This window comes from Stenella coeruleoalba (genome assembly GCF_951394435.1).
Source record: "Stenella coeruleoalba genome assembly, chromosome: 21".
Taxonomy (NCBI): domain Eukaryota; kingdom Metazoa; phylum Chordata; class Mammalia; order Artiodactyla; family Delphinidae; genus Stenella; species Stenella coeruleoalba.
This window is the reverse complement of record NC_137167.1, coordinates 18,984,060-19,009,338: the sequence shown is the minus strand read 5'-3', so window position 1 is coordinate 19,009,338 and position 25,279 is coordinate 18,984,060. Positions and strand designations below refer to the sequence as shown.

Genomic DNA, 25,279 nt, shown 5'->3' with positions numbered 1-25,279 from the left:
ACGGGCCTAGCTGCTCCGCGGCATGTGGGATCTTCCTGGACCGGGGCACGAACCTGTGCCCCCTGCATCGGCAGGCGGACTCTCAACCACTGTGCCACCAGGGAAGCCCTATATACAAGTTTTTTGTGTATGTTTTCAGTTCTCTTTGGTATATACCTAGGACTAGAATTATTGGGTCACATGGTAACTGTATGTTTAATCTTTTGAGACTGTTTTCCAGAGAGGCTGCACCATTTTATAGTTCCAGCAGCGTTGTGTGAGGGTTCCAGTTTCTTTGCATCCTCACCAGCACTTGTTATTGTCTGTCTTTTTGGTTATAGCTATCCTAGTGGGTGTGAAATGGTCTCATATTGTTGTTTGATTTGCATTTCCTTGATGGCTAATGATGTTGAACATCTTTTTATGTGCTTATTGGCTATTTGTGTATCTTCCTTGGAGCAATATCTATGCAAATTCTTTCCTTTTTTTAAATACTTTTTTTTTTTTTGGGTGCAGTTTTAGGTTCACAGCAATATTGAGCAGAAAGCACAGAGATTTTTCGTATACCCCTCCCCCCGACATGCATAGCCTCCCCCGTAATCAGTATCCCTCACCAGAGTGGTTCATTTGTTATAATTGATAAACCTACATTGACACGTCATTATCATCCAAAGCCCATAGGTTATTAGGGTTCAGTCTTGGTGTTGTACATTCTATGGGTTTGCACAGATTTATAATGACATGTATCCCTCAATGTAGTATCATCCAGAGTAGCTTCACTGCCCTAAAAATCCTCTGTGTCCCACGTATCCGTCCCTCCCTTCCCAACCCTTGGCAACCTCTGTTATTTTTGTGTCTCCATAATTTTATCTCTTTCAGAATGTCATATGGTTGAAATCATACATATGTAGCCTTTTGAGATTGGCTTCTTTCACTTCTAATATGCATTTAAGTTTCCTCCGTATCTTTTCATGGCTTGATAGCTCATTTCTCTTTAGTGCTGAATAATATGCCATTGTGTGGATGTATCAGAGTTTATTCACTCACTTACTGAAGGACATCTTAGTTGCTTCCACGTTTTGGCAATTAGGAATAAAGCTGTTATAGACACTTGTGTACAGGTTTTCAGCTCCTTTGAATAAATCCCAAAGAAAGTAATTGCTGGATTACATACTAAGAGTGTATTTAGTTTTGCAAGAAGCTGCCAAACTGACTTCCAAAGTGACTGTACCATTTTGTATTCCCACCAGCAACGAATGAGAGTTCCAGTTGCTTCACATCCTTGTCAGCATTTGGTGTTGTCAGTGTTTGGATTTTGGCTGTCCTTGTCAGTGTGTAGTGGTAACTCGTTGTTTTAATTTGCATTTCCCTGACGACACATGATGCACAGCATATGCTTATTTTGCCATCTGTATGTTTTTGGTGAGGTGTCTCTGTTAAGATCTTTGGCTCATTTTTTAATCGAGTTGTTTTTATCAGAAATGTCTTTTGCAAATGTTTTCTCCCAATCCATGGCTTGTCTTTTCATTTTTTTGACTGTGTTTTGCAAAGCAGAAGTTTTTAATTTTAATTAAGTCTAGCTAATCAGTTCTTTCTTTTGTAGATCACGCCTTTGCTGTTGTATTTAAAAAGTCATCGCCAAACCCATGATCATCAAGATTTTCTTCTGTGTTATATTATAGGTCTTTGTTCATTTTTAATTGTGCCATCTATAAGGGACCTCCTTCGTGGTCCAGTGGTTAAGACTCCGCACTTCCACTGCAGGGGGCATGGGTTCGATCCCTGGCTGGGGAGCTAAGATCCTGCATGCCTGGTGCTGTGTGGCCAAAAAGAAAGCTTACGTGCCATCTATATTTTTATTGTTGAGTTGTAAGTCTTTGTATATTCTGAATACCAGATCTTTCTCAGATATATGACTTGCAGATATTTGCTTCCATTCTGTGGGTCTTTTTTTCATTTTCTTGTTCTTAGAAGCACAAAAGTTTTTAACTGTGATGAAGTCCAATTTATCTATTTTTTCTTTGGTTGCTTGTACATTAGGTGCTATATCTAAGAAACCATCACCTAATCCAAGATCACAAAGATTTTCACTGTGTAGGTCTTTGATCCATTTTGAGTTAATTTTTGTGTATGGTGTGAGATAGCGGTCTACATTCATTCTTTTACATGTGGGATTCCAGTTGTCCCAGCATCCTTTATTGAAGGACTTATACCCTTTAATTATCTCCACAACCTTGTGGAAAATTAATTCACTATAGTTGCGTGGACCATAGATGCCTGGGTTTTTTACTGGCCTCTCAGTTCTATTCCTTTGATCTCCGTATTTATCCTTAATTAGTACCACACAATCTTGATTACTGTAGCTACGTATATGGCCTTGATTGAGTCACTTGAGGTCTCCCAAAGCCTTGATTTTCTCATCTGTAACTCATTAGGAGACTAAATGAGAGAATACATTTAAAACACTTAATAATGTGGCATTTAGTAAACTTTAGCTGTTTTTCTTAATTTTATTACCATCATCATTGCCAGAGGAGGTGGTCACCGGTTTGTATGCTGGAAGAACTTCTATGAAATCTGAGAATAAAAATTTTTTTCTTTATCCAAACATTTCATTTGATTTACTCATCCATTTCCTCACTTTACAGTGGGGTTGACTAGTTTTTCCCCTGAGGGCACTCTACAAAGAGTCCCTTCCTGTCACCCAACTCTAGTTCACACCCATACTTGAGAGCATAGTTTTCTTTTATAAAAATGTTAATTTCATCAACTGTGTGAATTTTAGGTAAGGTGTCAAGTTTTGCTCAGGAAGCCTCTGTCGTGGCCTCCGTTCCCTGGAGAAGAAGCCTCAGTGACATCATCCAGGATTCCAGAGGGAGAATCTTTTTGGAGTGGATGTGTGGGGAAGAAACTGAGAAAACGGTCTGATTTTTTTTTTTTTTTCTTTTAGTGGATGAAAGTAACATGGTAAGATTGGTGTCTGCATTAAGCTTTCAAAAGGGATACCATTAAGACATTTCATACCTTGAAATATCTGAATGCTTGTGAGGAACGATCAAGACATGAACGTGTAACCTCCTGCATATGTCCACTCTGGGCATTTATTTATTTATTCGTGAATTTCAACATTTCTCACTTGAACTCACATTATTGACTGATGTGGTTTAGTTATCACTTCTGTCATATCTCCACAGGCACACAGTGTCTGGAATGCTTGTTTTCACAGAACAGATGTGCACGTATTTTCTTATCCTTATTTAAAGTTTATTTTTATTGGTTTTTCCATTCCGAATGGGACAAGCTGTGAAATATGCATGAAATTAAACCTCTTGACCACACACCCAGGGTTCCGTGACTCTGTCCCGTGTGATGGTTCCGTTTGTATTCTTCTGTTACACTCAGAGGGAGGCCGAGAAGCTCATTTTGTACCATATTTCTTAGGCCAGGAACAGTGTAAACTATTTTCTGGTGCCCTTTCCCCTGGTGGACAGCTAGTGGACAGCTAGTTGAAGCCTTTGGGAGTTAAAGTACTTCCCAGGACATAGGCCCAACCCTTCCTCCCTCAGCCGTTTAAAATAGTTTAAAAATAACCCCACTTAACGTTTTGTGGCAGGCTGTGACAACTTTATAAAAATTGTGTGTTTACTTTTCTCCTTTTTTTCGTGTATTAAAACACTGTTTATCACAGATTCCCGGAGAAAGAAATTTACTGCCAAGCTCTGAAAGAAAGTTTCATTCCTCGGGGCATGTAGCAAAGCACAGATTATTTCGAATGGTCAAGGTGGAGTTGACTTCCACATGGAAGTGAGCTGCTCAGCCTGCATGAGTAGTGGTGGTGTACCAAAGGGGTTCTGCCTTCTTGAGCTAAGTGGATCGATTCAAAGACCCTATTCATGCAGGTATTCTTTCACTTGGACCTTCAACAGCTCTTCCTTGAGTGCTTTCTGTAGGCCAGGTGCTGTTTTAGGCCTTGGAGATCCATCCAGTGGTGAACAAGACAGGCTCTCTAGTGGAACCTCTAATGGAACTTACGTTGTAGGGAAGAATCAAGCAAACAAAAAATATTCCAATATTGCAATATAGATACAATCACTGTAAGTCAAGACCTTAGAAAATTGTCCACTTCTAGAAGGTTTATCTGCCAAATCCTGCTACCTTTCTTCCCCTGTACACCTTCCAGTGTGGGTTTCTCAGCCCACTCAGAGTGAAAGGCAGTGAGTGTCCTAGCATCCTCTTGGAAGGCCTGACAGATGGCCCCAGCTGCCTGTGGCAACTCGTCCCCACTCTACACCAACTCTGGTCCAGACGTCCCACCTCCTTGTAGCCCCTTGAATTATTCAAAGATCTTCCTGTGCGAGGTCTTGCAATGGTTCCTTTGGGCTGGAATGCTGTTTTCCCAGATTGCCTTGTGGCCGGCTCTCTCACTTCCTTTGGTCTCTACTGAAATGTCCAATCATTTTATAGGAGAGGAAGTCCCTGGACATGCTGATGCCCCTCCCCACGCAACTGCTTATCTTGCTTCCGTTTCCTCCCTAGCACCTTCTGGCATGCACGTATGTTTGTTTGTTGGCTTTGCTTGTTTATTTGTCATTGCCTGTTCTCTTGCCCCCCCAAACAATGCCAGCTCCCCGTGCCAGTGACGTCGTCTTGTCCCCTGCTGTAGCCGCAGCATCCAGAGCGCTCTGTGCCTGGCACAGAGGAAAGGTGCACAGTGAAGATTCCTTGAAGGAATGAATCAAGGAAATGGTTTAATGTGACTGGGTCCAAGCTTCACTATCTTTCAACAGCCTTCTTTCTTTTTTTTTGTGAAAAAATTTTTAATTGAGGAGTAAGAGACATATAGCAGTATTATTAGTTTCAGGTATACAACATAGCGATTCAGTATTTGTATACATTGTAAAATGATCACAATAAGTCTAGTTAACATCTGTCTTATTTTTTAACACAATTAAGCCAGTGTTCCCTGGTACTCTAGTGGTTCGGGTTCGGTGCTCTCACATGTATGCTAATATTTTATTAATTCAAAAGTACTTTACAAGAAAATATAAATATGGCTTCCAAAAAAAAATGTTATACCTGGATTTAGTACCAAGTTCACAGATTTTCATTTTGCAAGGACTGTCAGGCTCTAAAAAGTGAAGCAATATTGTAACCAAAACTTTAACCCCAAGGATTCTCGCAAAACATTACAAATGACAGCACGAAAAAAAATCTTGCATGGTAACTCCAAATTTAGTTCTACAGTGTACCCAGAAACTGGCAAGACATGGTGTCTTGCACAGTCTCAACTTTTCAAATAAAGAATGTTACAAAGAGCTATATAGGGCTTCCCTGGTGGCGCAGTGGTTGAGAGTCCGCCTGCCGATGCAGGGGACACGGGTTCGTGCCCCGGTCCAGGAAGATCCCACATGCTGCGGAGCGGCTGGGCCCGTGAGCCATGGCCGCTGAGCCTGCGCGTCCGGAGCCTGTGCTCCACAACGGGAGAGGCCACAACAGTGAGAGGCCCGCGTACCGGAAAAAAAAAAAAAAAAAAAAAAAAAGATCTATATAATCACAGCAATCACATGAAGAGTTTATGACCTAAAGTTTCTTGAAACTTGTCAGCTTCTATACCACCTGGGTAACGTCTTCCCAGTGTGAAGACGAGTTTTATTTTGTCTTTTTAAAAATCTCTAATCTAGTTTAATGGTGCAGCTTTTGTTTTTACCTGCTGGCTTGTGTTCACAGCAGCTTTTGAAGACTGTTCAACCACAGCTGCATCCTGTACCCCAGCTATGGAGAAGAAGGTAAAACCTCTTAGTCCCACGGCACTTAGTTTTAGTTTTCACCTTTGCAGATGAAGTTTGGTGTTTTGTTTTGTTTTGTTGTTTGTCTTTATTCCTTGTTTCTTGTCCTTGCAACATCTTCCATCACTTAATATTACTTACCTTGTCTGAAAATTCAAATTCAAAAATAGAGCATTCCTGGTTAATCATACCTGAATCTACCTATAAGCCCTCACATACTTCGTTTTTACCATAGTGCTGTTAACTTCCAGTCACTGGACGAATATTTTAGCACATGCGTGTGCTAAGCATTAGGGCACAGAGATGAAAAACACATAGTGCCCGTCCTCAAGGAGCCTCTCGTCGAGGCGTTGCCATGTTGCTCTGATATCATCGTAATGGTCCATCATTGCCGGATGCCAGTAAGCCAAGGACTGCATCTCCTTTTTCCTTCTTCCCACAGTTCCAATGTAAGTGTGGGCCTGCATTGTTCATGGTGTTGCAGGGAATATTGGAAATAAAAGAACCTCCCTTGAGAATATGCATTCTGGGAAACAATTAGAACGGTTCAGTAAAAATAGCATGTTATGGGGCTTCCCTGGTGGCGCAGTGGTTGGGAGTCCGCCTGCCAGTGCAGGGGACACGGGTTCGTGCCCTGGTCCAGGAAGATCCCACATGCTGCGGAGCGGCTGGGCCCGTGAGCCATGGCCGCTGAGCCTGCGCGTCCGGAGCCTGTGCTCCGCAACGGGAGAGGCCACAACAGCGAGAGGCCCGCGTACCGAAAAAAAAAAAAAAAAGCATGTAATAAGGCAGTGCAGAATAAATGGGAAATAAATAGTAATGACCAGAAGTGCCACAGCAATTCCCAGTCCACAGAGAGGATGATCTCTGTGGACTGGGATGGTCAAAGGGAGGCAGTATTGAGGAGGCGGGTCTTGGGTATTAGGCTGGAGGGGATATGCTGTGCTGGGTGAGTGGTGTCCTCACGCTCCTGGGGACCTCAGAGCTCTTTGTGACAGGACAGTTGTGCAGTCTTTCTAATTGGGCCTCAGAAGAGGCTTCCGCATCTTTGTGTCTGCACGGCATTCTGCTGTAAACTCATTTCCCAGAATGGGAATGATGGGCTCCCAAGGGGTGTCCTGTAAGATGAGAAAGGGGAAAATGTGGTGCCGATTATAGAGTTTGTCCTTGGGGGCTCGGAGCCCAGGGTGAGGCATGGGAATGTGTAAATGGGCTGGAAACTGGCCTTGCCCGCGTGGACAGGCTGTACCCCTTTGCCCTCTGGCACCGATACTTGCCAGGACACGGTGGGAGGGGCAGGGGGGTATACCACTCGGTTCTGTCTGTGCCCAGGCTGTCTCCTCTCTTTGGACCAGCAATGAGTTCCATTTGGCACAATTTGCCCTTGGAAAACTGGTTTCCCATAGTTTCCATAGAGCTATGTAAGTAGACGGTTTAATCCTTTGCTCGCGGTGGCTTTGTCAAAAATATGTCACCTTCAGAAGCGTTTTAGAATTTTAGAAATATTTTTAGAGGAAAATCATAAGATAAGCCTTTGCCTTCTGTATTGCCTCCTAGCTAGGTCTTATTCTCCCAATATTATTCTAGTTTTCAAAATACTGTTGTTTTGAAGCCAGGTATCTTTAATAGGTTGTTCCATAGGTTTATTCTTTGAGTCACAATGGGCCCAGCATCTGTTCTTTATTTATTTTCCTCTTAATCTCTTTCTTCCTCTTTTTCTCTTATTTATGCTTGTTGAAAATGGTATTTTTGGTTGAGGTTATTTTGAGGTGGTGTTGAAATAAATCCTGAGACTGTCCTCTTGTTCAACAGCGCATGTTCTTTTAAGCCTACACATCCAGGGTCATCCTACCAAAATAAATTATATGGGCCCTGTGCAGATCTCTCAAGTGCCTGACTTTATTTATGAGCTTGGCTGCTGGCATAACGTTTATAGTTTCCCCTGAGCAAAAATGGGCTCCCTTTTCTTTTCTCTGTCTTTTCCAAGAATTGCTAGCAATCTCATTTCTTAAGTAGCTATATAGGTCTGTGTCACTTACTATTTTAACTTTATTGTCCCCCTCAGGGAATTTTTAAAATTTAGTTGAATGTCAGTCAAATCAACTGTTTTATTTATTTATTTGTTTATTTATTTATCTTTGGCTGCATTGGGTCTTTGTTGCTGTGCACGGGCTTTCTCTAGTTGTGGCGAGCGGGGGCTGCTCTTCATTGCGGTGCGTGGGCTCTAGGCACGTGGGCTTCGGTAGTTGTGGCACATGGGCTCAGTAGTTGTGGCTTGCAGGCTGTAGAGCGCAGGCTCAGTAGTTGTGGTGCACGGGCTTAGTTGTTTCGCAGCATGTGCGATCTTCCCGGACCAGGGCTCAAACCCATGTCCCCCTGCACTGGCAGGCGGATTCTTAACCACTGCGCCACCAGGGAAGTCCCAAATCAACTGTTTGAACAATTGTATAGGCAGATGGAACTCAACATTGTGCCCATTTATAGGCATTCAGGGCTATCTGAAATCATCAAGAGATTTCCTTTACCTTGGCTTAAGCTGGATAAAAATATCCTTTTTTTATTTTTTTAAATCAAAAAAATTTTTTAATTTTGGCCGTGTCGCATGGCTTGTGGGATCTTAGTTCCCCAACCAGGGATCAAACCTGGCCATGGCAGTGAAAGCGCCGAGTCCTAACCACTGGACCACCAGGGGATTCCCAAAAACATCCTCTTCTATATAGGAAAGTTGACTGACTTTTTTCTTCTTTTAAAAGCAAATTTCCCACAACTTATATTTTTCAGAGTATAACCTTATTTATTGGAATTATTTGGAGATTTGTAGATCTGTAGAAATAAGTGTGTCAAGTACCTATTTCTTGTGTGGAGAAAGGTCTTAAATTTTCCAGCCAATTGGGGAAATACATAGATTCTTCACTTTGAAAGCTGACACACTAAACATCCTTATAACATGCATACAATTCAGAATCTTTATTTTCATTGTCCTGTTGTGCAACTAGCATAACAGAATATTCTGGATAAACCCATTCATTCTTTTACCTCTTACTTTTGAAAATTAGATCAAGGTTATCGGAATGAACTTTTCTACCGATAGCTACCCATGGGTGTGTCTACACTCCTTGGATTATGAGTCTGTTTCAAACTGGGTTTTAGTCTTTCCAGATCTGAACCCTCCCACTTCAGTTAACCTGCCTGATACTGGCTCTGTCCGGACAGAAGTTGGTGCTTGAGGGGGTAAGATTGAGGAGGCGGGCTCTGTAGGCTGGTAGATGCTGTCGGAGGAAGCAGCAGCATGGGGGTTATCTGCGCATGTGCAGATTATGGTAGCTCAGTATGTCTTTGGAGAATAATCAGTGGCCTCTATTATATGATGTTGGCGATGGTTTTGGGTATTAAAAAAGGAACCTGCTGAAAAGGTAAGGTGCTGCCAGGCTGTGGGAGGCCCTGATCAGTAGTACTGGGAGCACTGAGGCTTTGAACAGCGAGTGATGTGACAAAGGCGTGAAGTAGGATGACAAGCTGGGAACAGAGGGCGTGGTAGCCGTGAGCCGGGCTCTGGCAGCTCACCGTGCGTTCTCCCGGGCTCACTGAGGGCCCACGCCTGGTCTGCCCACAGTTTGTGTGCTTTTGTGTGGCTCGAACCGGGCCACCCATCAGGTTATTCCTGTGACCACTGTGACTGGCTTAAGTGTAGGCGTAGGACCCAGTGAAATGCAGTGAGGCTGCATGGGCTGCGGGGAACACATCCGGTGAGGCTGGGTTTCTGGAGCCGTCGTGAGCAGAGAGCCAGCAGAGATGGAGGGGCCCCTGCTGAGAGATGGCGGGGGGGGGGGGGGGGGGTGGGGGGGGGGGGGCTGGGGACTTTGAACCCCTGGCCAGTCTGATCGTTATGGTTAAATGCTTCATTAAAATCCCTTTTGGCTGCAGCCGTATGAAGTTGAGACTTCTGTCTCTTGCTCCTGGAAGAGTCCTGACAGAGGTGGAGTCACATAATCTGCGGGCAGTGTCACTAATTAGGAGTCTCTGGGTAACCGGTCTGGGTCCCTGGCACAGAATAGACACTCAAATTAATAACATGAATTAATAAATTAATTACATTAACAAAGGTTAAACTGATGGGTGGCAGCCGTCTCAGGGGTTTTTAATAGGTGCCTTGCTTTGTAGTGTATCTGACTGTACTGACTAAGTTTTAGAGAATAATTCAGCTTCATAGCGGGATACATTTTTAAAAGACTTGATTTTTCAGGCAGCTTGAAAATAGGATTATTTTCCTGCAGTCTGAATGTGTGTATCCTACCCGCATCTCTCTCTGTGTTATGTCAAAGATATTTTATAAATTTTTTGAAGGACAGGATGTCTTAAGTATTTCTTCTGGTTACATGCCATATATTTTCTTGGATTGTGTTTTGTGATTTTTGCCTTTCCCTCATTTCTTCTCCAATATCTGACCTCTGAATAAAATGGTCCTGGGAAAAGACTTTCATTAGTTTTATGGTTTTAAACAGATTAAATCTGCCTTTTGGGAGAAGGATTGGTGTTTCTGATTTTTCTACCAAACGGCTGGATTAGAAAACTCCTGAAGCTTCCTGACTACCCCCGTTTTTTTAAAAAATAAATTTATTTATTTACTTATTTTTGGCTGCGTTGGGTCTTCGTTGCTGCACGCGGGCTTTCCCTAGTTGCAGTGGGGGGGGCTACTCTTCATTGTGGTGCGCGGGCTTCTCATTGCGGTGGCTTCTCTCATTGCGGAGCATGGGCTCTAGGCTCGCGGGCTTCAGTAGTTGGCGCGAGGGCTCAGTAGTTGTGGCTCACGGGCTTAGTTGCTCCGCGGCATGTGGGATCTTCCCGGACCAGGGCTCGAACCCATGTCCCCTGCATTGGCAGGCGGATTCTTCACCACTGTGTCACCAGGGAAGTCCCTGACTACCCCCTTTTATGAGTTCAAGCAACTTTATGCAACTAGGAAAAATGTGTATCTCTTAATTACTTTAATTAAAATTTTTTTTGCAAACAAGTTTATTATATGACATTTTACCATGTGATTTTATTTTTTTAATGTGGATCATTTTTAAAGTATTGAATTTGTTACAGTATTGCGTCTGTTTTATGTTTTGGTTTTTTGGCCGCGAGGCACGTGGGATCTTGGCTCCCTGACCAGGGATCCAACCACACCCCCTGCATTGGAAGGTGAAGTCTTTACCGCTAGATCGCCAGGGAAGTCCCTACCATGTGATTTTATTTTTCCAGTTTTACTGAGATATAATTGACATAGAACATTGTATTGGTTTAAGGTATGCAGTATAATGATTTGATATATGTGTATATTGCAAAATGATTACCACAGTGTTATTAGCACTCATCACTTCATATAGTTAACAATTTTTTTCTTGTGATGAGAATTTTTAAGATATACTCGCTTAGCAACTTTCAAATATACAATACAGTATTGAAAGTACTTTTTTTTTTTTTTTTTTGCGGTACGCGGGCCTCTCACTGTTGTGGCCTCTCCCGTTGCGGAGCACAGGCTCCGGACGCGCCAGCTCCGCGGCATGTGGGATCCTCCTGGCCCGGGGCACGAACCTGTGTCCCCTGCATCAGCAGGCGGACTCCCAACCACTGCGCCACCAGGGAAGCCTGAAAGTACTTCTTTTTAAATTGAAAAAATCAGATGCTTGTTTTCCCTATTATAAGAGATTATGACAATTCCAAGTGGTCTGAAGAATGTTTTATTGCTTCACTTTTTCTTCATCTATGTCAAAATATTCTGCAACTATCATTGAGTAGCCCATCTTTTTTGCAAACTCTGTCATTACCACTACTGTAACAGGGGAAATGGAATCACAGACACGAGGTGAGCATTCAGTGAGAGCAAGAATGAAATCTCCGAAGTCTCTGTTATGAACTTGTTTGTCAGTAATTACAGTTTATTCATAACTACAGAGATGGATGCCTTTCCTCTTTCTCTCTCACACATGTAGTTACTCGCAGGTGGAATCATTCATTGTCCAGGAGCTCTGGGTTCAAACTTAAAACATCCTACTTGGCCTTCCCTGGTGGCGCAGTGGTTAAGAATCCACCTGCCAATGCAGGGGACATGGGTTTGATCCCTGGTCTGGGAAGATCCCACATGCCATGGAGCAACTAAGCCCACAAGCCACAGCTACTGAGCTCTCGTGCCACAACTACTAAAGCCCGTGCGCCTAGAGCCTGTGCTCCACAACAAGAGAAGCCACTGCAATAAGAAGCCCATGTACCGCAACGAAGAGTAGCCCCCGCTCGCCGCAACAAGAGAAAGCCTGCTTGCAGCAACGAAGACCTGATGCAGCCAAAAATAAATAAAATAAATAAATTTATTAAAAAAATAATCCTACTTAGTGCCACAGGGACATCTACCATAAATGAAACATTTCTAAAATTGATGCATGGCTGGTGAGAAGTGCACCTTGATTCCTGACGTGGTTCTCCTGCTGCCAGAAGGTCATGGCACCTTATGACGTGAAACAGGCCAGAGCACCTGTCATGACTCTGGCCAGCTGGTCCTGGGACCACGTGGGAGCCAGGCGCCCCAGGCCTCCTCAGTACCATGGCGGGCATGCACCCCTCCAGACCAGTGAAGTACTAGATGGCGTTAACGTGGCCATTTTAACTTAATGCTCTACACTGAGTTATCAGTGCTTTAGCTTTAGTCAGAACTTTTTTTTTTTTTTTTTGCGGTACGCGGGCCTCTCACCATTGTGGCCTCTCCCGTTGCGGAGCACAGGCTCCGGACGCGCAGGCTCAGCGGCCATGGCTCACGGGCCCAGCCGCTCCACGGCACGCAGGATCCTCCCGGACCGGGGCACGAACCCGCGTCCCCCGCACCGGCAGGCGGACTCCCAACCACTGCGCCACCAGAGAAGGCCTAGTCAGAACTTTTTACGTGTTAACCGTGTAACTCTGTCGTTGAAATTTTAGGGAAAATGAAGGATTTACAGTCTTAGGCTTGGACCGAGGGGGTAAAGTATGGGGACACATCTAGGGAACAGGTGTGGGCGTCAGACACTTCTGGTCTGAAATCTAGCTCTGCCGCTTTCTAGCTGCGGGTCCTTGGGCAGTAGGTCTACAGGCTGCATGTGTATTTTATCATTTGTTCAGTGGGACCACTATGTCTAGTTTTCAGCCAGGGTTAGAAATAGTGTGCGGACAACACTTAGTACGATACCTGACACTCAGCAGTTGCTCAGTTAATGTGAGTAGTGTTGTTGTTATTATTACCCTTCTTTCGTCCCTTCTGCTCAAGGGAGAAGTTGAGAGGAATCTTCCTCAACGGTGCTTCCTTCTTTACCTTCAGCTTTTCTAGAAAAGTCCTGGATGGGCCTGATTGTGATTCTCAGCCGTTCGTTCGTTCGTGAGCAGGTAGTGGGCACTGCTTGAAGCCAGCACAGCCTCTGCACCCAAGACGGTGGATACCTGAGGCCGGGCTCTGCCCTCGGGGGCTTCTCTCTGTTGGGCCCCGAACACTGGGCTGCAGTGCAGCCCCTGGGCCACTTTCAGAGAGTGTTGTGGCATCTGCTGTGGCCGAGGCTGGTGCTTCCTTTTCTTGGGAAATCGCGAGAGCTTTGTTGGCCAACCACGTTACCGAGGGGCTAAATTTCTTGAGATTTAATATTGAGTCATTATCGTGTGTATTTTCACAACTGCTGTTTTCTGGGTTTTCTAACGTCTCTCTGAAGCACCTCTGAGTTAACCTGTGCAAGTGTGGGAACGCATTAAATACCTGTAGGTCCTTTACAGGAGTCAGAACCCAGACGGAGTCGCTCAGCTGCCTGCACCCAACGGTTCCCTTTCAAAACCAGAACCGGAACCAGAACCAGAGTCGAGGCCTCCTGACTTGCAGACAAATATTTTACTTTTCATGTTGCTGGACTTAGAAAATGTCATGATACCAAATTTAGCACGACAAACTATTTATCTAGTTGCTTTTCTTAGATTAGAACATAAACTTGTCTTCGGTTTTGGCCGCTGCAGACATTTTGATTTCTCCCTGTTCCGCAGCCTCTGGATCTCTTCCCCTGGCTGACTGGCCGTGACCCTCAGCCTGCTTTATACGGGTTAGAGGACTCACCTTCAGCCCAAGCAAAACTGGTGGCCAGTGCCGTTCATCTTCCTTTCTTTCATTAAAAGGTAACCCTACACTGCACTTTGGACTCCCTGTCCTGCAGAGCAGCTTTTCTTTTCCAGATAGAGATGATTCTAGAACCCCAAAATGTTCAGTAGTCCAGTATTCAACCTGCAGGGTAGAAAGTAAAGACTTCTATTTAGATTGAAATTAGAAGGTGGTGCAATGGAGAATGGCTGAGGAGAGGCTGTGTCCCCCTGTGATGGATGGGGGAAGGATGCAGCCATACTTGTGTCCTGTTTCAGGCCTGGCAGTGCCGTGGAGGGGCCCCATGTTTTCACTGAGGCTTTTCAGCCTCGGCTTAGAAAAGCTGATGAAAGCTTTTTTTCCTCTCAATCTAACCTCAGCAGAGCAGGGATGGGAATGAAAAGGCTATTAAACTGGGGCACAGCCTTCTCCATTGAGTCTGTAAGATTCTTCAGGATGAGACAAAGACTCCATCCTATTCAGCCTTTTGTTCTTCTTCCCAGAACCTAACACCGTGCTACACAAAGGCATTTTGTTGAGTGGAATTGGATGTTTACTGTTCTTTCTTTTGGTTCTGAGAATCCTGAACGTGTCCTCGTGCCAACATTTGGGTTCCCGTAGCCCATTCCCAGGCCTTTTGTCTTTGGGTTTATCTCAAAGAAGAATGTTCTCATAGTGGTTTGTGAATATAGTTTTACAATATAATTTTCTCTTAAATCATTCTGTTTTTTAAAAATTAATTAATTAATTTTTGGCTGCGTCGGGTCTATCGTTGCTGCGCGCGGGCTTTCTCTAGTTGCGCCTAGCAGGGGCTACTCTTCCTTGCGGTGCGTGTGCTTCTCATTGCGGTGGCTTCTCTTGTTGTGGAGCACGGGCTCTAGGTGTGCGGGCACAGTAGTTGTGGGTCACGGGCTCTAGAGCGCAGGCTCAGTAGTTGTGGCGCACGGGCTTAGTTGCTCCGCGGCATGTGGGATCTTCCCGGACCAGGTCTCGAATCCGTGTCCCCTGCATTGGCAGGCGGATTCTTAACCACTGCGCCACCAGGGAAGTCCCAGCATTCTGTTTTCAAATACTAATTTCATGTATAAAGTTGCTTAAAATAATTGTTAACTGGTTATCCTAAACATATTAATTTTGGGTAACAGAACTAGAATGACCTCATAGGCATTCACCAGGGTCCACAGCCTCGGTGACCTGTGAGCTTGGCCTTTGGAGCTGGATAGACCTTAACTCCAAGCTGAGCCTTCCCATGTACTACTTGTGTGACCTGGGAGGATTTGTCAGGTCTCTAAACGTAACAGTGAAATGAAGATTATGTGAGGACCTAACTCATGGGGTTATTGTGGGGATTAACTGAGGTCAGATATGCAGTGACAGCACAGTGCATGGCAGAGAGTAAGTTCTCCAAAAATGTTTAATTGTTGTTTTTATTATTATTATTTTGGTAATTTTTACACGAGCCAACTGACGGCTGGGATTGGCCTGACCCATGCCATGTTGGTAGTTATTTTGAACACCTCCATTCTATTCCCTTCAGAATTCCAAAGCTCTTCCCAGAATTTCTGCCGGTTCCCTTGGATGTTTGCACTTTCACAGTCTCCTCTAGCATAATCTTCTGCTCCCACTGAATTAGTTCAGGTTATCGATTGTTTCACCATCCATTTAGGCACCTCTGGTCCATGACTCAGCTGTGTTGTATTAAAACCCGCCTCTTACTTAATTACACAGCCCTTGTCCAGCCCATCAAGGCAGTACAGTATACAACCTACTCTCCTGAAGATTTGGGGCAAAGGAAAGGTTCAGTAAAGCAACGGCAGAGATTAGATTTTTCCTCCCCATCCTTGGGTTTCTTTCCCCTGGCACTTTGCCACGTAATCAAAAAATGCTTAAAATAAGGTATAAATATTTTCTAAAATACACCAAAAGATTCACAGTGCTTGTGGTTTTTAAAAATATTTATTTGTTTTTGGCTGAGTTGGGTCTTCGTTGTGGTGAGTGGGCTTCTCATTGCAGTGGCTTCTCTTGTTGCAGAGCATGGGCTCTAGGCGCGTGGGCTTCAGGTGCTGTGGCACCTGGGCTCAGTAGTTGCGGCTCGCGGGCTCTAGAGTGCGGGCTCAGTAGTTGTGGCCCACGAGCTTAGTTGTTCCGCAGCACGTGGGATCTTCCTGGACTAGGGATTGAACCCGTGTCCCCTGCATTGGCAAGTGGATTCTTAACCACTGCGCCCAGGGAAGTCCCAGTGCTTGTGTTTCAATTATGGGCCTAGGGTGAGTTTCTTTCCCTCTTCTGTATTTCTGAATTTTTAAACATTGCATAAATAAGCATGTTTCTTAATTTTTAAAAAGACCAGTTTTAAAAGCTGGAGGAGAAGCTTTGTAGGACTGGGGAGACTTCAGTACAAGCAGGATAAACAAATCCTTGTCCAGTGATCCTCATCTCCTTTTTCTAATCCTTTAAAACGTATTTCTCACAGTTTCCTCCGAATGGGAGTTACTTTATTTCCTGTGTGCATCACAGTGTGAGACGCCCCCTGGTTGGCAACCCTCTTAGGCTGCTTTGTCTTGACCTGCCTATTGCTTCTGGAAAGCTCTTTGCATGCTTCGGTCTTTTGCTACTCCGGGATGGAGTTTGAGTGGTCAGGTTCCCAGCTCTGGCTTCTGCCTTCACTTCCACGAAGAGTAGAATCTCCACTTTCTCAGCTCTAGTGAGTTCACTCCTCCAGCCGTTGTGTTATGGCTTCTGATCCCAGGGCTCCCACGACCCCTTCTGCATCTTCCGTGATGCTGAGTCCAACGGGCATTTTATGGTTCTTGCCTTACTTGATTTCTCAGCAGCAATCGGCATAAACATTCTCCTTTTAAACCACTCCCTCTGCACCCTCTCCCCTGACAGCACGCTCTCCTGATTTTCCTCCTAACTGGCCATTCCTCCAAGTTTGCTTTTCTGATTCCTCCTCTTCCTTCAGAGCTTTAAGTGTTGGATGCCCTCAGGTCTTTCCTCTTGTCACTTTGCATGCTCTCCCGAGGTAACCTCTTTCAGTCCCATGATTTCAAATATAATTTATATGCCAGTGACTAATAACTGCATTTCAGCAAACCTAAGACATCAGTGATTGTAAAATGCACTGAGATTTTATTTACCACAGAGAAAGAAAAAGTGCAGCCAGTTAAATGCCACAGTGGCTTCTTACCACATTAATCATAAGATACATTCCATTTTTGGAAATGTCAGAAAGTGAAAAATGTACACTCAAGAGTTAATGATAATAGTGTAATATCTTTTGCATAAATGAATTGCCATTTGCAGAGCACGAATGCCAAGTGTGTCTTAAGCGTGGTGTTCCCAGGAACATGCAAATGAATTGCAATAACTTTGTCTTAAGAAGCTGGTGATTTCCTGGGCTTCCCTGGTGGCGCACTGGTTAAGAATCCACCTGCCACTGCAGGGGACACGGGTTCAAGCCCTGGTCCAGGAAGATCCCACATGCCGTGGAGCAACTAAGCCCGTGCACCACAACTACTGAACCCACGTGCCACAACTACAGAAGCCCGTGAGCCTAGAGCCCGTGCTCCACAACAAGAGAAGCCACCGCAATGAGAAGCCCACACACTGCAACGAAGAGTAGCCCCACTCACCACAACTAGAGAAAGCCTGTGCGCAGCAACGAAGACCCAACGCAGCCAAAAATAAATAAAATTAATTTATATATATAAAAAAAGAAGCTGGTGGTTTCCTGAGAGTCATTATCTCTCCAAGTATGAAAGAAGCCTTATTACCAATAGTTTATTACATGTGTAGATGAGGTAGAATTAAGTCAGCTCGACAGTGAGGCAGCGTTATTGAACCAATGGGGCTTCATGATGGCGCCCAAACTCTTGAGATTTATTTCATTTTTTCTAGAATTGACTGACTCTAGCATCACAGTCAGGAATGTTCTGGCTGTCTTAGTGTAAACCACGTGGTGGTCCCAATTTTAGTGCTCCCATCTTCACAGAAATTCTCAGATTACGGGATTTTAATTCTTATTACTCATTTCTTTTATTACATCACTGGGAAATCATGCTGTTGGTGTTTCCCTCATTTTTTTTTCCCTCCCTCCCCTTCAGCCTTACTTTTGACAGCTGTGAGACCTGTGAGAACGATTGCCAAATCTTGAAATGTAATTTTCCTGCGGCAGCATCCAAAGTTAACAAAAAGACATGGAAAAATCTCATTAAGTGTTTTAACCTACCACCATCTGCAAACCTTCTTCTGTTCCACTGAGGTTTTCTAAAAATAATCTAAGTGGTATAGCTTTCTTCACTTCTATAGGGAGAATAATTCATACTAAATACTTTGGCTTCAAAATATTATCTTATGTTCAATGTGGTTACCCTAATAAAATTTTGTTTCATTGGTTCTAAGTGCAGAGAGAATTATTTACATTCTGTTTTTAGATATTTTTAATTGGTATATCAATCCTGGACCTCTGGTTAGTTTAGCTAGGCACATTTCAGCATGCAAATGAGTTTTTCCCCATAGAAATGTCCTAAAAATAATATATCCCCTTGCTTTTCTCCTCCCACAGTCTCTTCCATGCTATCTTTCTCATAGTGACTTCAGAATAGAATGTTTAATGACAAAAATTTAAATACCGTAATCCAATCCCGTGGGAATTGAAAAATATTCTCTTTAAGAACTCTTGGGTCAAAGAAGAAATAAAGGGCTTCCCTGGTGGCGCAGTGGTTGAGAGTCCGCCTGCCGATGCAGGGGACACGGGTTTGTGCCCCGGTCCGCGAAGATCCCACATGCTGTGGAGCGGCTGGGCCTGTGAGCCATGGCCGCTGAGCCTGCGCCTCCGGAGCCTGTGCTCCGCAGCGGGAGAGGCCGCAACGGTGAGAGGCCTGCGTACCGCAAAAAAAAAAAAAAAGAAGTAAAAACTGCAGTTATAAACTACCTAGAAAGAATGATAATATTGCAAACAAAACTCATAAGATGCAGCCAAAGATTTAGCTGGAGGAAAATGATTGGACTTAAAGCTTGTTATTAATCAAAAAGAATGAAAATTGATGAGCTATTAAAGTCAAGAATTTAAAACTGAGCAAAGAGGGACTTCCCTGGTGGTCCAGTGGTTAAGACTCCATGCTTCCATGGCAGAGGATGCAGATTCGATCCCTGGTCGGGGAACTAAGATCCTACATGCCTCATGGCGCAGCCAAAAAGAAAAAAAAAATTATAAAAAAAATTAAAGTGAACAAAGAAACAAATACCACATGATATACTCAAGGAAAGCATGTTAAAACATTTATTAACAAACACAAGCAGAAGGTAACGATTGGAAAAGAGAAAAATTAACTCGATAAATCCAAGACCTGTTACTTAGAAGAAAAACATATGCATACCTAATCACAAAGAAATAAGAACATAGTTCACAATATTAGGAATGAGAGAAGGGGTAAGGACAGAGGGGTTTACCCACAGACAAGAATTAAAAGATTGTAAAGAATTTGAAAATCGGCAATAAGATAATTTGAAAAGAAAATAGATATCAAAATCAGATTTAGTAAAAAATAGAAACATTGAACAGATCTATAATTGCACAAAAAATTGAATGAATTATTAAAGTCTTGTTTCTGTATAAAGAAGTACCCATATTTCTTTCAAATACTAAGTAATTTGTATGTTGAAAGCTTCCTAATTAACTTATGTAATTTTAACTGTAATGATTTCTTAAAAGCATAGATGCAAAAAAACCAAAAGGGAAAACAAGAATAAAACAGTTATAGCGGATAAAATATAAGGAGTATTGAAACACTAACACACCGATTCCAAGTTGGTCATATACCAAGATGCAAGACTTCTTTAAGGATTAAGAAATCTATTGCTATTATTAATAGCACAGGACTAAAATAAAAAAGTAAATATTCATCCAAATATATATTTAAAAGGTATGATGTTCATTCCTCATTTTCAAAAATCAAAACTCTTATAGGAGTAGGTCACTTCCACTATGTGATTTTAAAAAAAATCAACATCAAACTCAAGGGTAAAATATAGGAAGTGTTCCCATTAAAAACAGATGTGCACATGAAAAGATGTTAGCATCATTAACCATTAGGGAAATGCAACTAAAAGTCACAAGATACTATCTCATACCTACTAGGATGGCTATGATCAAAAAAAAGAAATTACTTAACAAGGGTTTGCAAAGACATGGAGAAATTAGAACCCTTATAGATTGGTGGTGGGAATGTAAAATGATACAACCACTTTGGATTTGGAAAATAGTCTGGGAGTTCCTCAAAAGGTTAAACAAAGAGTTACATATGAACCGGCACAATTCCATTCCTAGGTATATATACACCTAACATATGTCCTCATAAAAACTTGTATGAGAAAAAACTTGTATAAGAATGTTCATAGCAGCATTATTAATAATAACCAGGGCTTCCCTGGTGGCGCAGTGGTTGAGAATCTGCCTGCCAATGCAGGGGACATGGGTTCGAGCCCTGGTCTGGGAAGATCCCACATGCCGCGGAGCAGCTAGGCCCGTGGGCCACAAATACTGAGCCTACGCGTCCGGAGCCTGTGCTCCGCAACAAGAGAGGCCGCGATAGTGAGAGACCCGCACACCACAACAAAGAGTAGCCCTCGCTCGCCGCAACTAGAGAAAGCCCTCGCACCGAAACGAAGACCCAACACAGCCAAAAATAAATAATTCAAAAAAATAATAGTAATAATAACCAAAAGGTAGAAACAACCCTAATGTCCATCAGCTGACAAATAGATAAATTAAAATGTGGTATATCCATATAATGGAATATTTTTGACAGTAAAAATAAATGAAGTACTGACACATTCTACAAATGGACGAACTTTGATTGAAACACGGATTGAAAACATGATGCTAAGTGAAATAAACCAGTCACAGAGTACAACAGACTGTACGATTCAGTTCATATGAAGTGTCTGGAGTAGGCAAATCCATAGAGACAGAAAGTCGATTGATGGTTGCCTAGTGCTGAGGTGGTTAGTGGGGAAAGAGTGCTGACTGCTACTGGGAACAGGGTTTCCTCCTCGGGTGATGAAAATGCTTTAACGTTGACAGTAGTAGTGGTTGCACAGTGATGATCTACACAGTGCTGTGAATATACTAAAAAGCGTTGAGTCGTATACTCTTAATGGGTGAATTGTATGGTATCTGAATTCTGTCTCAATAAAACTGTTACCAAACCAATGAAAAGCAACACAAGAGTGTTGTTACCACTGTTATGTACTGTTATTCTGAAGGTTCTAGTTAATGCCATTAAACAAGGGGAATGAAGGTATAAATATTGGAAAGGAAGAGAGAAATTATGACGGAAAATATTCCTGTTCTACTCGGAACATCCAAGAGACTTTGGTGAAAAAATTATTAGAACTAGTAAAGGAGTTTGGTAAAGAGGCAGTTATAAAACATACAAATAACAATTAAGCCATAGGCTACTATCCTTACTATATAAACAGTTTTCATGAATGTATAAGAAATGATGACCACCTGGTATGAAAGTAAACCAATGATGTGAGGACCATTTACGAAAGAGACAGACCGATGAATAACCATGTGAAAGAATGTGGAGCACTGTAGTAACAAAAGAAGTTTTTTTTTTTTGCGGTACGCGGGCCTCTCACTGTTGCGGCCTCTACCGTTGCAGAGCACAGGTTCCGGACGCACAGGCCCAGCGGCCATGGCTCACGGGCCCGGCCGCTCCGCGGCATGTGGGATCCTCCCGGACCGGGGCACGAACCCGTGTCCCCTGCATCGGCAGGCGGACTCTCAACCACTGCGCTACCAGGGAAGCCCTCAAAAGATGTATTTTTTAAAACCATAAGCTGGTAGGTTAAGAACACTGCTGTTGAATGACCATTCTTGATACACATAGACATTCACAAGGCCTCAGGAATGATGCAGCCACCCCCCGCATAAATTGTATGCCCCCCAATTATAGTAAATACCTGATTCTTTATTTGCCTCATTAGATCCCTGGAAATTGGGAAGAAGTGGGACAAGACGCTCAAGTACTATTCCCAGAAGGCTAGTTTGGTTCTAAGGGCTCAGAGGAAACTGAGGCAGTGGAATGTGTGGAGTGATGTTTGCCCTTGGAGTTGTCCTGACGGTCCTGAGGGGTGTCCATTCAGTCCGCTGTCCCCGCAGGGCTTCCTGGAGCAGTTGAGAAGCCTTGGGATCTCCAACTGCATCAGCACAACAGCTTCTATATTAGACGAAAGAATGGAGCACACATATGATTCACTAGTCTCTCAGCTGCCTCATGGAAGCAAGTCACCATCCTGATTTGAGGGATGAGGGTTGAGCCAGTGTCTTTTTTCTTCTTTTTTTTTACATCTTTATTGGAGTATAATTGCTTTACAATGGTGTGTTAGTTTCTGCTTTATAACAAAGTGAATCAGTTATACATATACATATATCCCCATATCCCCTCCCTCTTGCGTCTCCCTCCCACCCTCCCTATCCCACCCCTCTAGGTGGTCACAAAGCACCGAGCTGATCTCCCTGTGCTTTGCGGCTGCTTCCCACTAGCTGTCTACCTTACGTTTGGTAGTGTATCTTTTTGTAGATGGTTGATCCTTGGCAGTAGTAAGTAGCATTGCTAAGCACTGCCATCCTTACTAGAATGTTCATCGAGTGTTTGGGGTGGCTCTGCCTTATTGAAGTCGTCGTTGCTGCTTTATTCGTTTGTAGAAACTGTCTTGTCATTTCCTTTACATTTCATATTGAAATGACCCCGATGCACATGTTCTTGAAATTACTCTACATTTCAGAGATGTATGCTTGATAAAAGTTGTTTCCAGAAGTCTCCTGTAGCAGTTTGAATTTTAGCTCAGGGGTGAGCATTCTATTTATTAGAAAGATTTTATCATAAATATTAACATCTTAATTTGGTAGATTTTCTTGCTAAGCATTGCAGAACATTCTTCTGACACTTTTTGCTCCTGTATGTATATTTGTATTTCCTACTAGTTTATATGGAAGCAGATAACCTTGGGGCCATTTCTACAACTGAGAAACACATAGGAAAATACATTATTTTTTTAATAGAATGCTATTCATATATAGTTAATGTGTAAACTCAACTTTCATGGGTATGCTTCCTGCCTTAAAATTACATAATTACAGTGAAGTAAAAATGTTGACCTATTTAAAACACAGAAAGGGTATTCTTAAAGAATAGGATCTATACATGGGGAGGGGGAAGGGTAAGCTGGGACAAAGCGAGAGAGTGGCATGGACATACATACACTACCAAACGTAAAATAGATAGCTAGTGGGAAGCAGCCGCATGGCACAGGGAGATCAGCTCGGTGCTTTGTGACCACCTAGAGGGGTGGGATAGGGAGGGTGGGAGGGAGATGCAAGAGGGAGGGGATATGGGGATATATGTATACGTATAAATGATTCACTTTGTTATACAGCACAAACTAACACAACATTGTAAAGCAGTTATACTCCAGTAAAGATCTTAAAAAAAAAATAGGGTCTATAACTCTTTTGTGGTACATTTAAGGTTCTATTTAAGGAATTGGTGAATTTTTATCTTTTGATATACAGAATCATTGTGAGATCTAATTAAGAGGGAAAGTTTTGGTTTTTATTATTGGGAGAATTTTCAAAATCATATTTGGATTAAGCTCGAGATTACTTACTGATTGCTTTTTGTGAATAGCTTTTTTGCTCTCCTCTAACCCTGTCACATTAATTTCTCTAGGTTGAAAATGTCCGCTTGGTAGATCGAATATCTTCTAAAAAGGCGGCCCTTGGTACTTTGTATTTGACGGCTACTCATGTCATATTTGTGGAAAATGCACCTGACACAAGGAAAGAAACATGGGTATGCATTCCTCATTGTTGGCTTTATGTGTTTTCCATTGTTTTAAGTAACAAGTTTTGACCCCCTCTTTTTTTGTTTGTCCTCAGGGTGAGGAGGGTGGGATTTGGCGTTTGGGTGTTCAGAGGACTCTTTTTGGAATGTGGGTTTTGCCTTTTTTCTGTAAAGGGGCACATCCACTTGATCTGTTTCCTCATTTTAAGCACCAATTATTTGAACATCATCAGAGACATAGAAATAGCCAGAGCTATAAGTGCTTCGTGTCACAGCTGTCAAGTAGAGGTTCAATAATGTTAGTGTACCAGATACAGCATTTCCACAGTGCCTTATGTGCAATCCACTTTATTTGTAGCATCCTGTAATGCAGGCCATTTAGTCATCTTATTATGTGGTCTGCAGTTTTCTCATAACTTAAAAAAGAAAAAAAAGTCTAGGGAACAGTCCCATCATCAGGTATTTCTGCTACATAATAATGAGACCAGTAGATAGTTCTTATTTTATATAGCCACCCAACCATGACATCATGACCAGAACCAGAGTCCCTGAGTTGTAGATTTTGCCTTTTCTGTAGTCTGTAGACTTTATCTTTTCAGCAGAAGGTGGCAGGCACTACTTAGTGGAGAGGAATTTAAAGAATGAAGTGTTGCCACTGAGCAGAGAGAGACCCTCCTGAAACGCCAGAGCACTTCAGCATGATTTGCTTTCAAGTAAATCTCTTCTGCAGCCTGCCTGACCACCAAGAGCTTCGAAAACAACAATCTCACGTAGCTGTTGAACTTGAGAGCATTCCATGTGGAATTGAGGAGCGTGGTGGTACCTCCCAGCGGAGCTGTCTCTAACTTTTGTTGATTGCAAGGTTTACTTTACTAACTTCTCATGACCTTATTTAATTTTAGCTACTCAGTGCATTGCAACATTTGACGGCCCAAATGTTCCCTTACCTGGACCTGTGCAGAATTGTATGCCGAATAGTTTGCTTCATATAATTAGCTTGGATATCAGAAAGCTTGGCACTGAAAAATAAAATGATAAATTCAGACAGTGGGCTCTTACCCCAGACACGTAGATTCTTGTCATCTGAGTGCAAGCCAGCTGAAGGTCAGGGAGTGTTTCCTGTCTATGTGTGTGGCTCAGAGATCTGTGTTACTTTTTGTCCTGTGTGTCTGTTATTTGTGCTTAGTTTACCAACATTAACTTTTGGTGGTAGATTCTTCACAGTCAGATTTCCACCATCGAGAAACAGGCGACAACGGCTACCGGGTGCCCTCTGCTCATTCGCTGCAAGAACTTTCAGCTCTTACAGCTCATCATCCCTCAGGAGAGGGACTGCCATGACGTTTACATCTCTCTCATCCGCCTTGCAAGGCCAGGTAGGGCAGAGCGGCTCGGCATTCAGCTTGGACCCACTCTTAAGACATTCACAGATTGTGTTGAAGAAATATGGATAATACTTCATAATTACAGTACTTTAGGAATTATTCCAGCCTTCAGATGAGGCCAAGAAATCTGATAGAGTTCCTTGTCTTTTG

The 25,279-nt window shown here is 43.0% G+C and overlaps 1 protein-coding gene across 2 annotated transcripts in view; it reads left to right on the top strand.

The window, feature by feature from the left end:
- MTMR7 (myotubularin related protein 7) overlaps positions 1–25,279 on the top strand; it is a 96,763-nt gene that overhangs the window by 14,384 nt on the left and 57,100 nt on the right. For both annotated transcript variants that reach the window (XM_079909512.1, XM_079909511.1), the window contains exons 2-3: positions 23,631–23,753; positions 24,958–25,120. In XM_079909512.1, the coding sequence (XP_079765638.1) occupies positions 23,631–23,753; positions 24,958–25,120 (286 nt within the window). The remainder of the gene's footprint in view (positions 1–23,630; positions 23,754–24,957; positions 25,121–25,279) is intronic.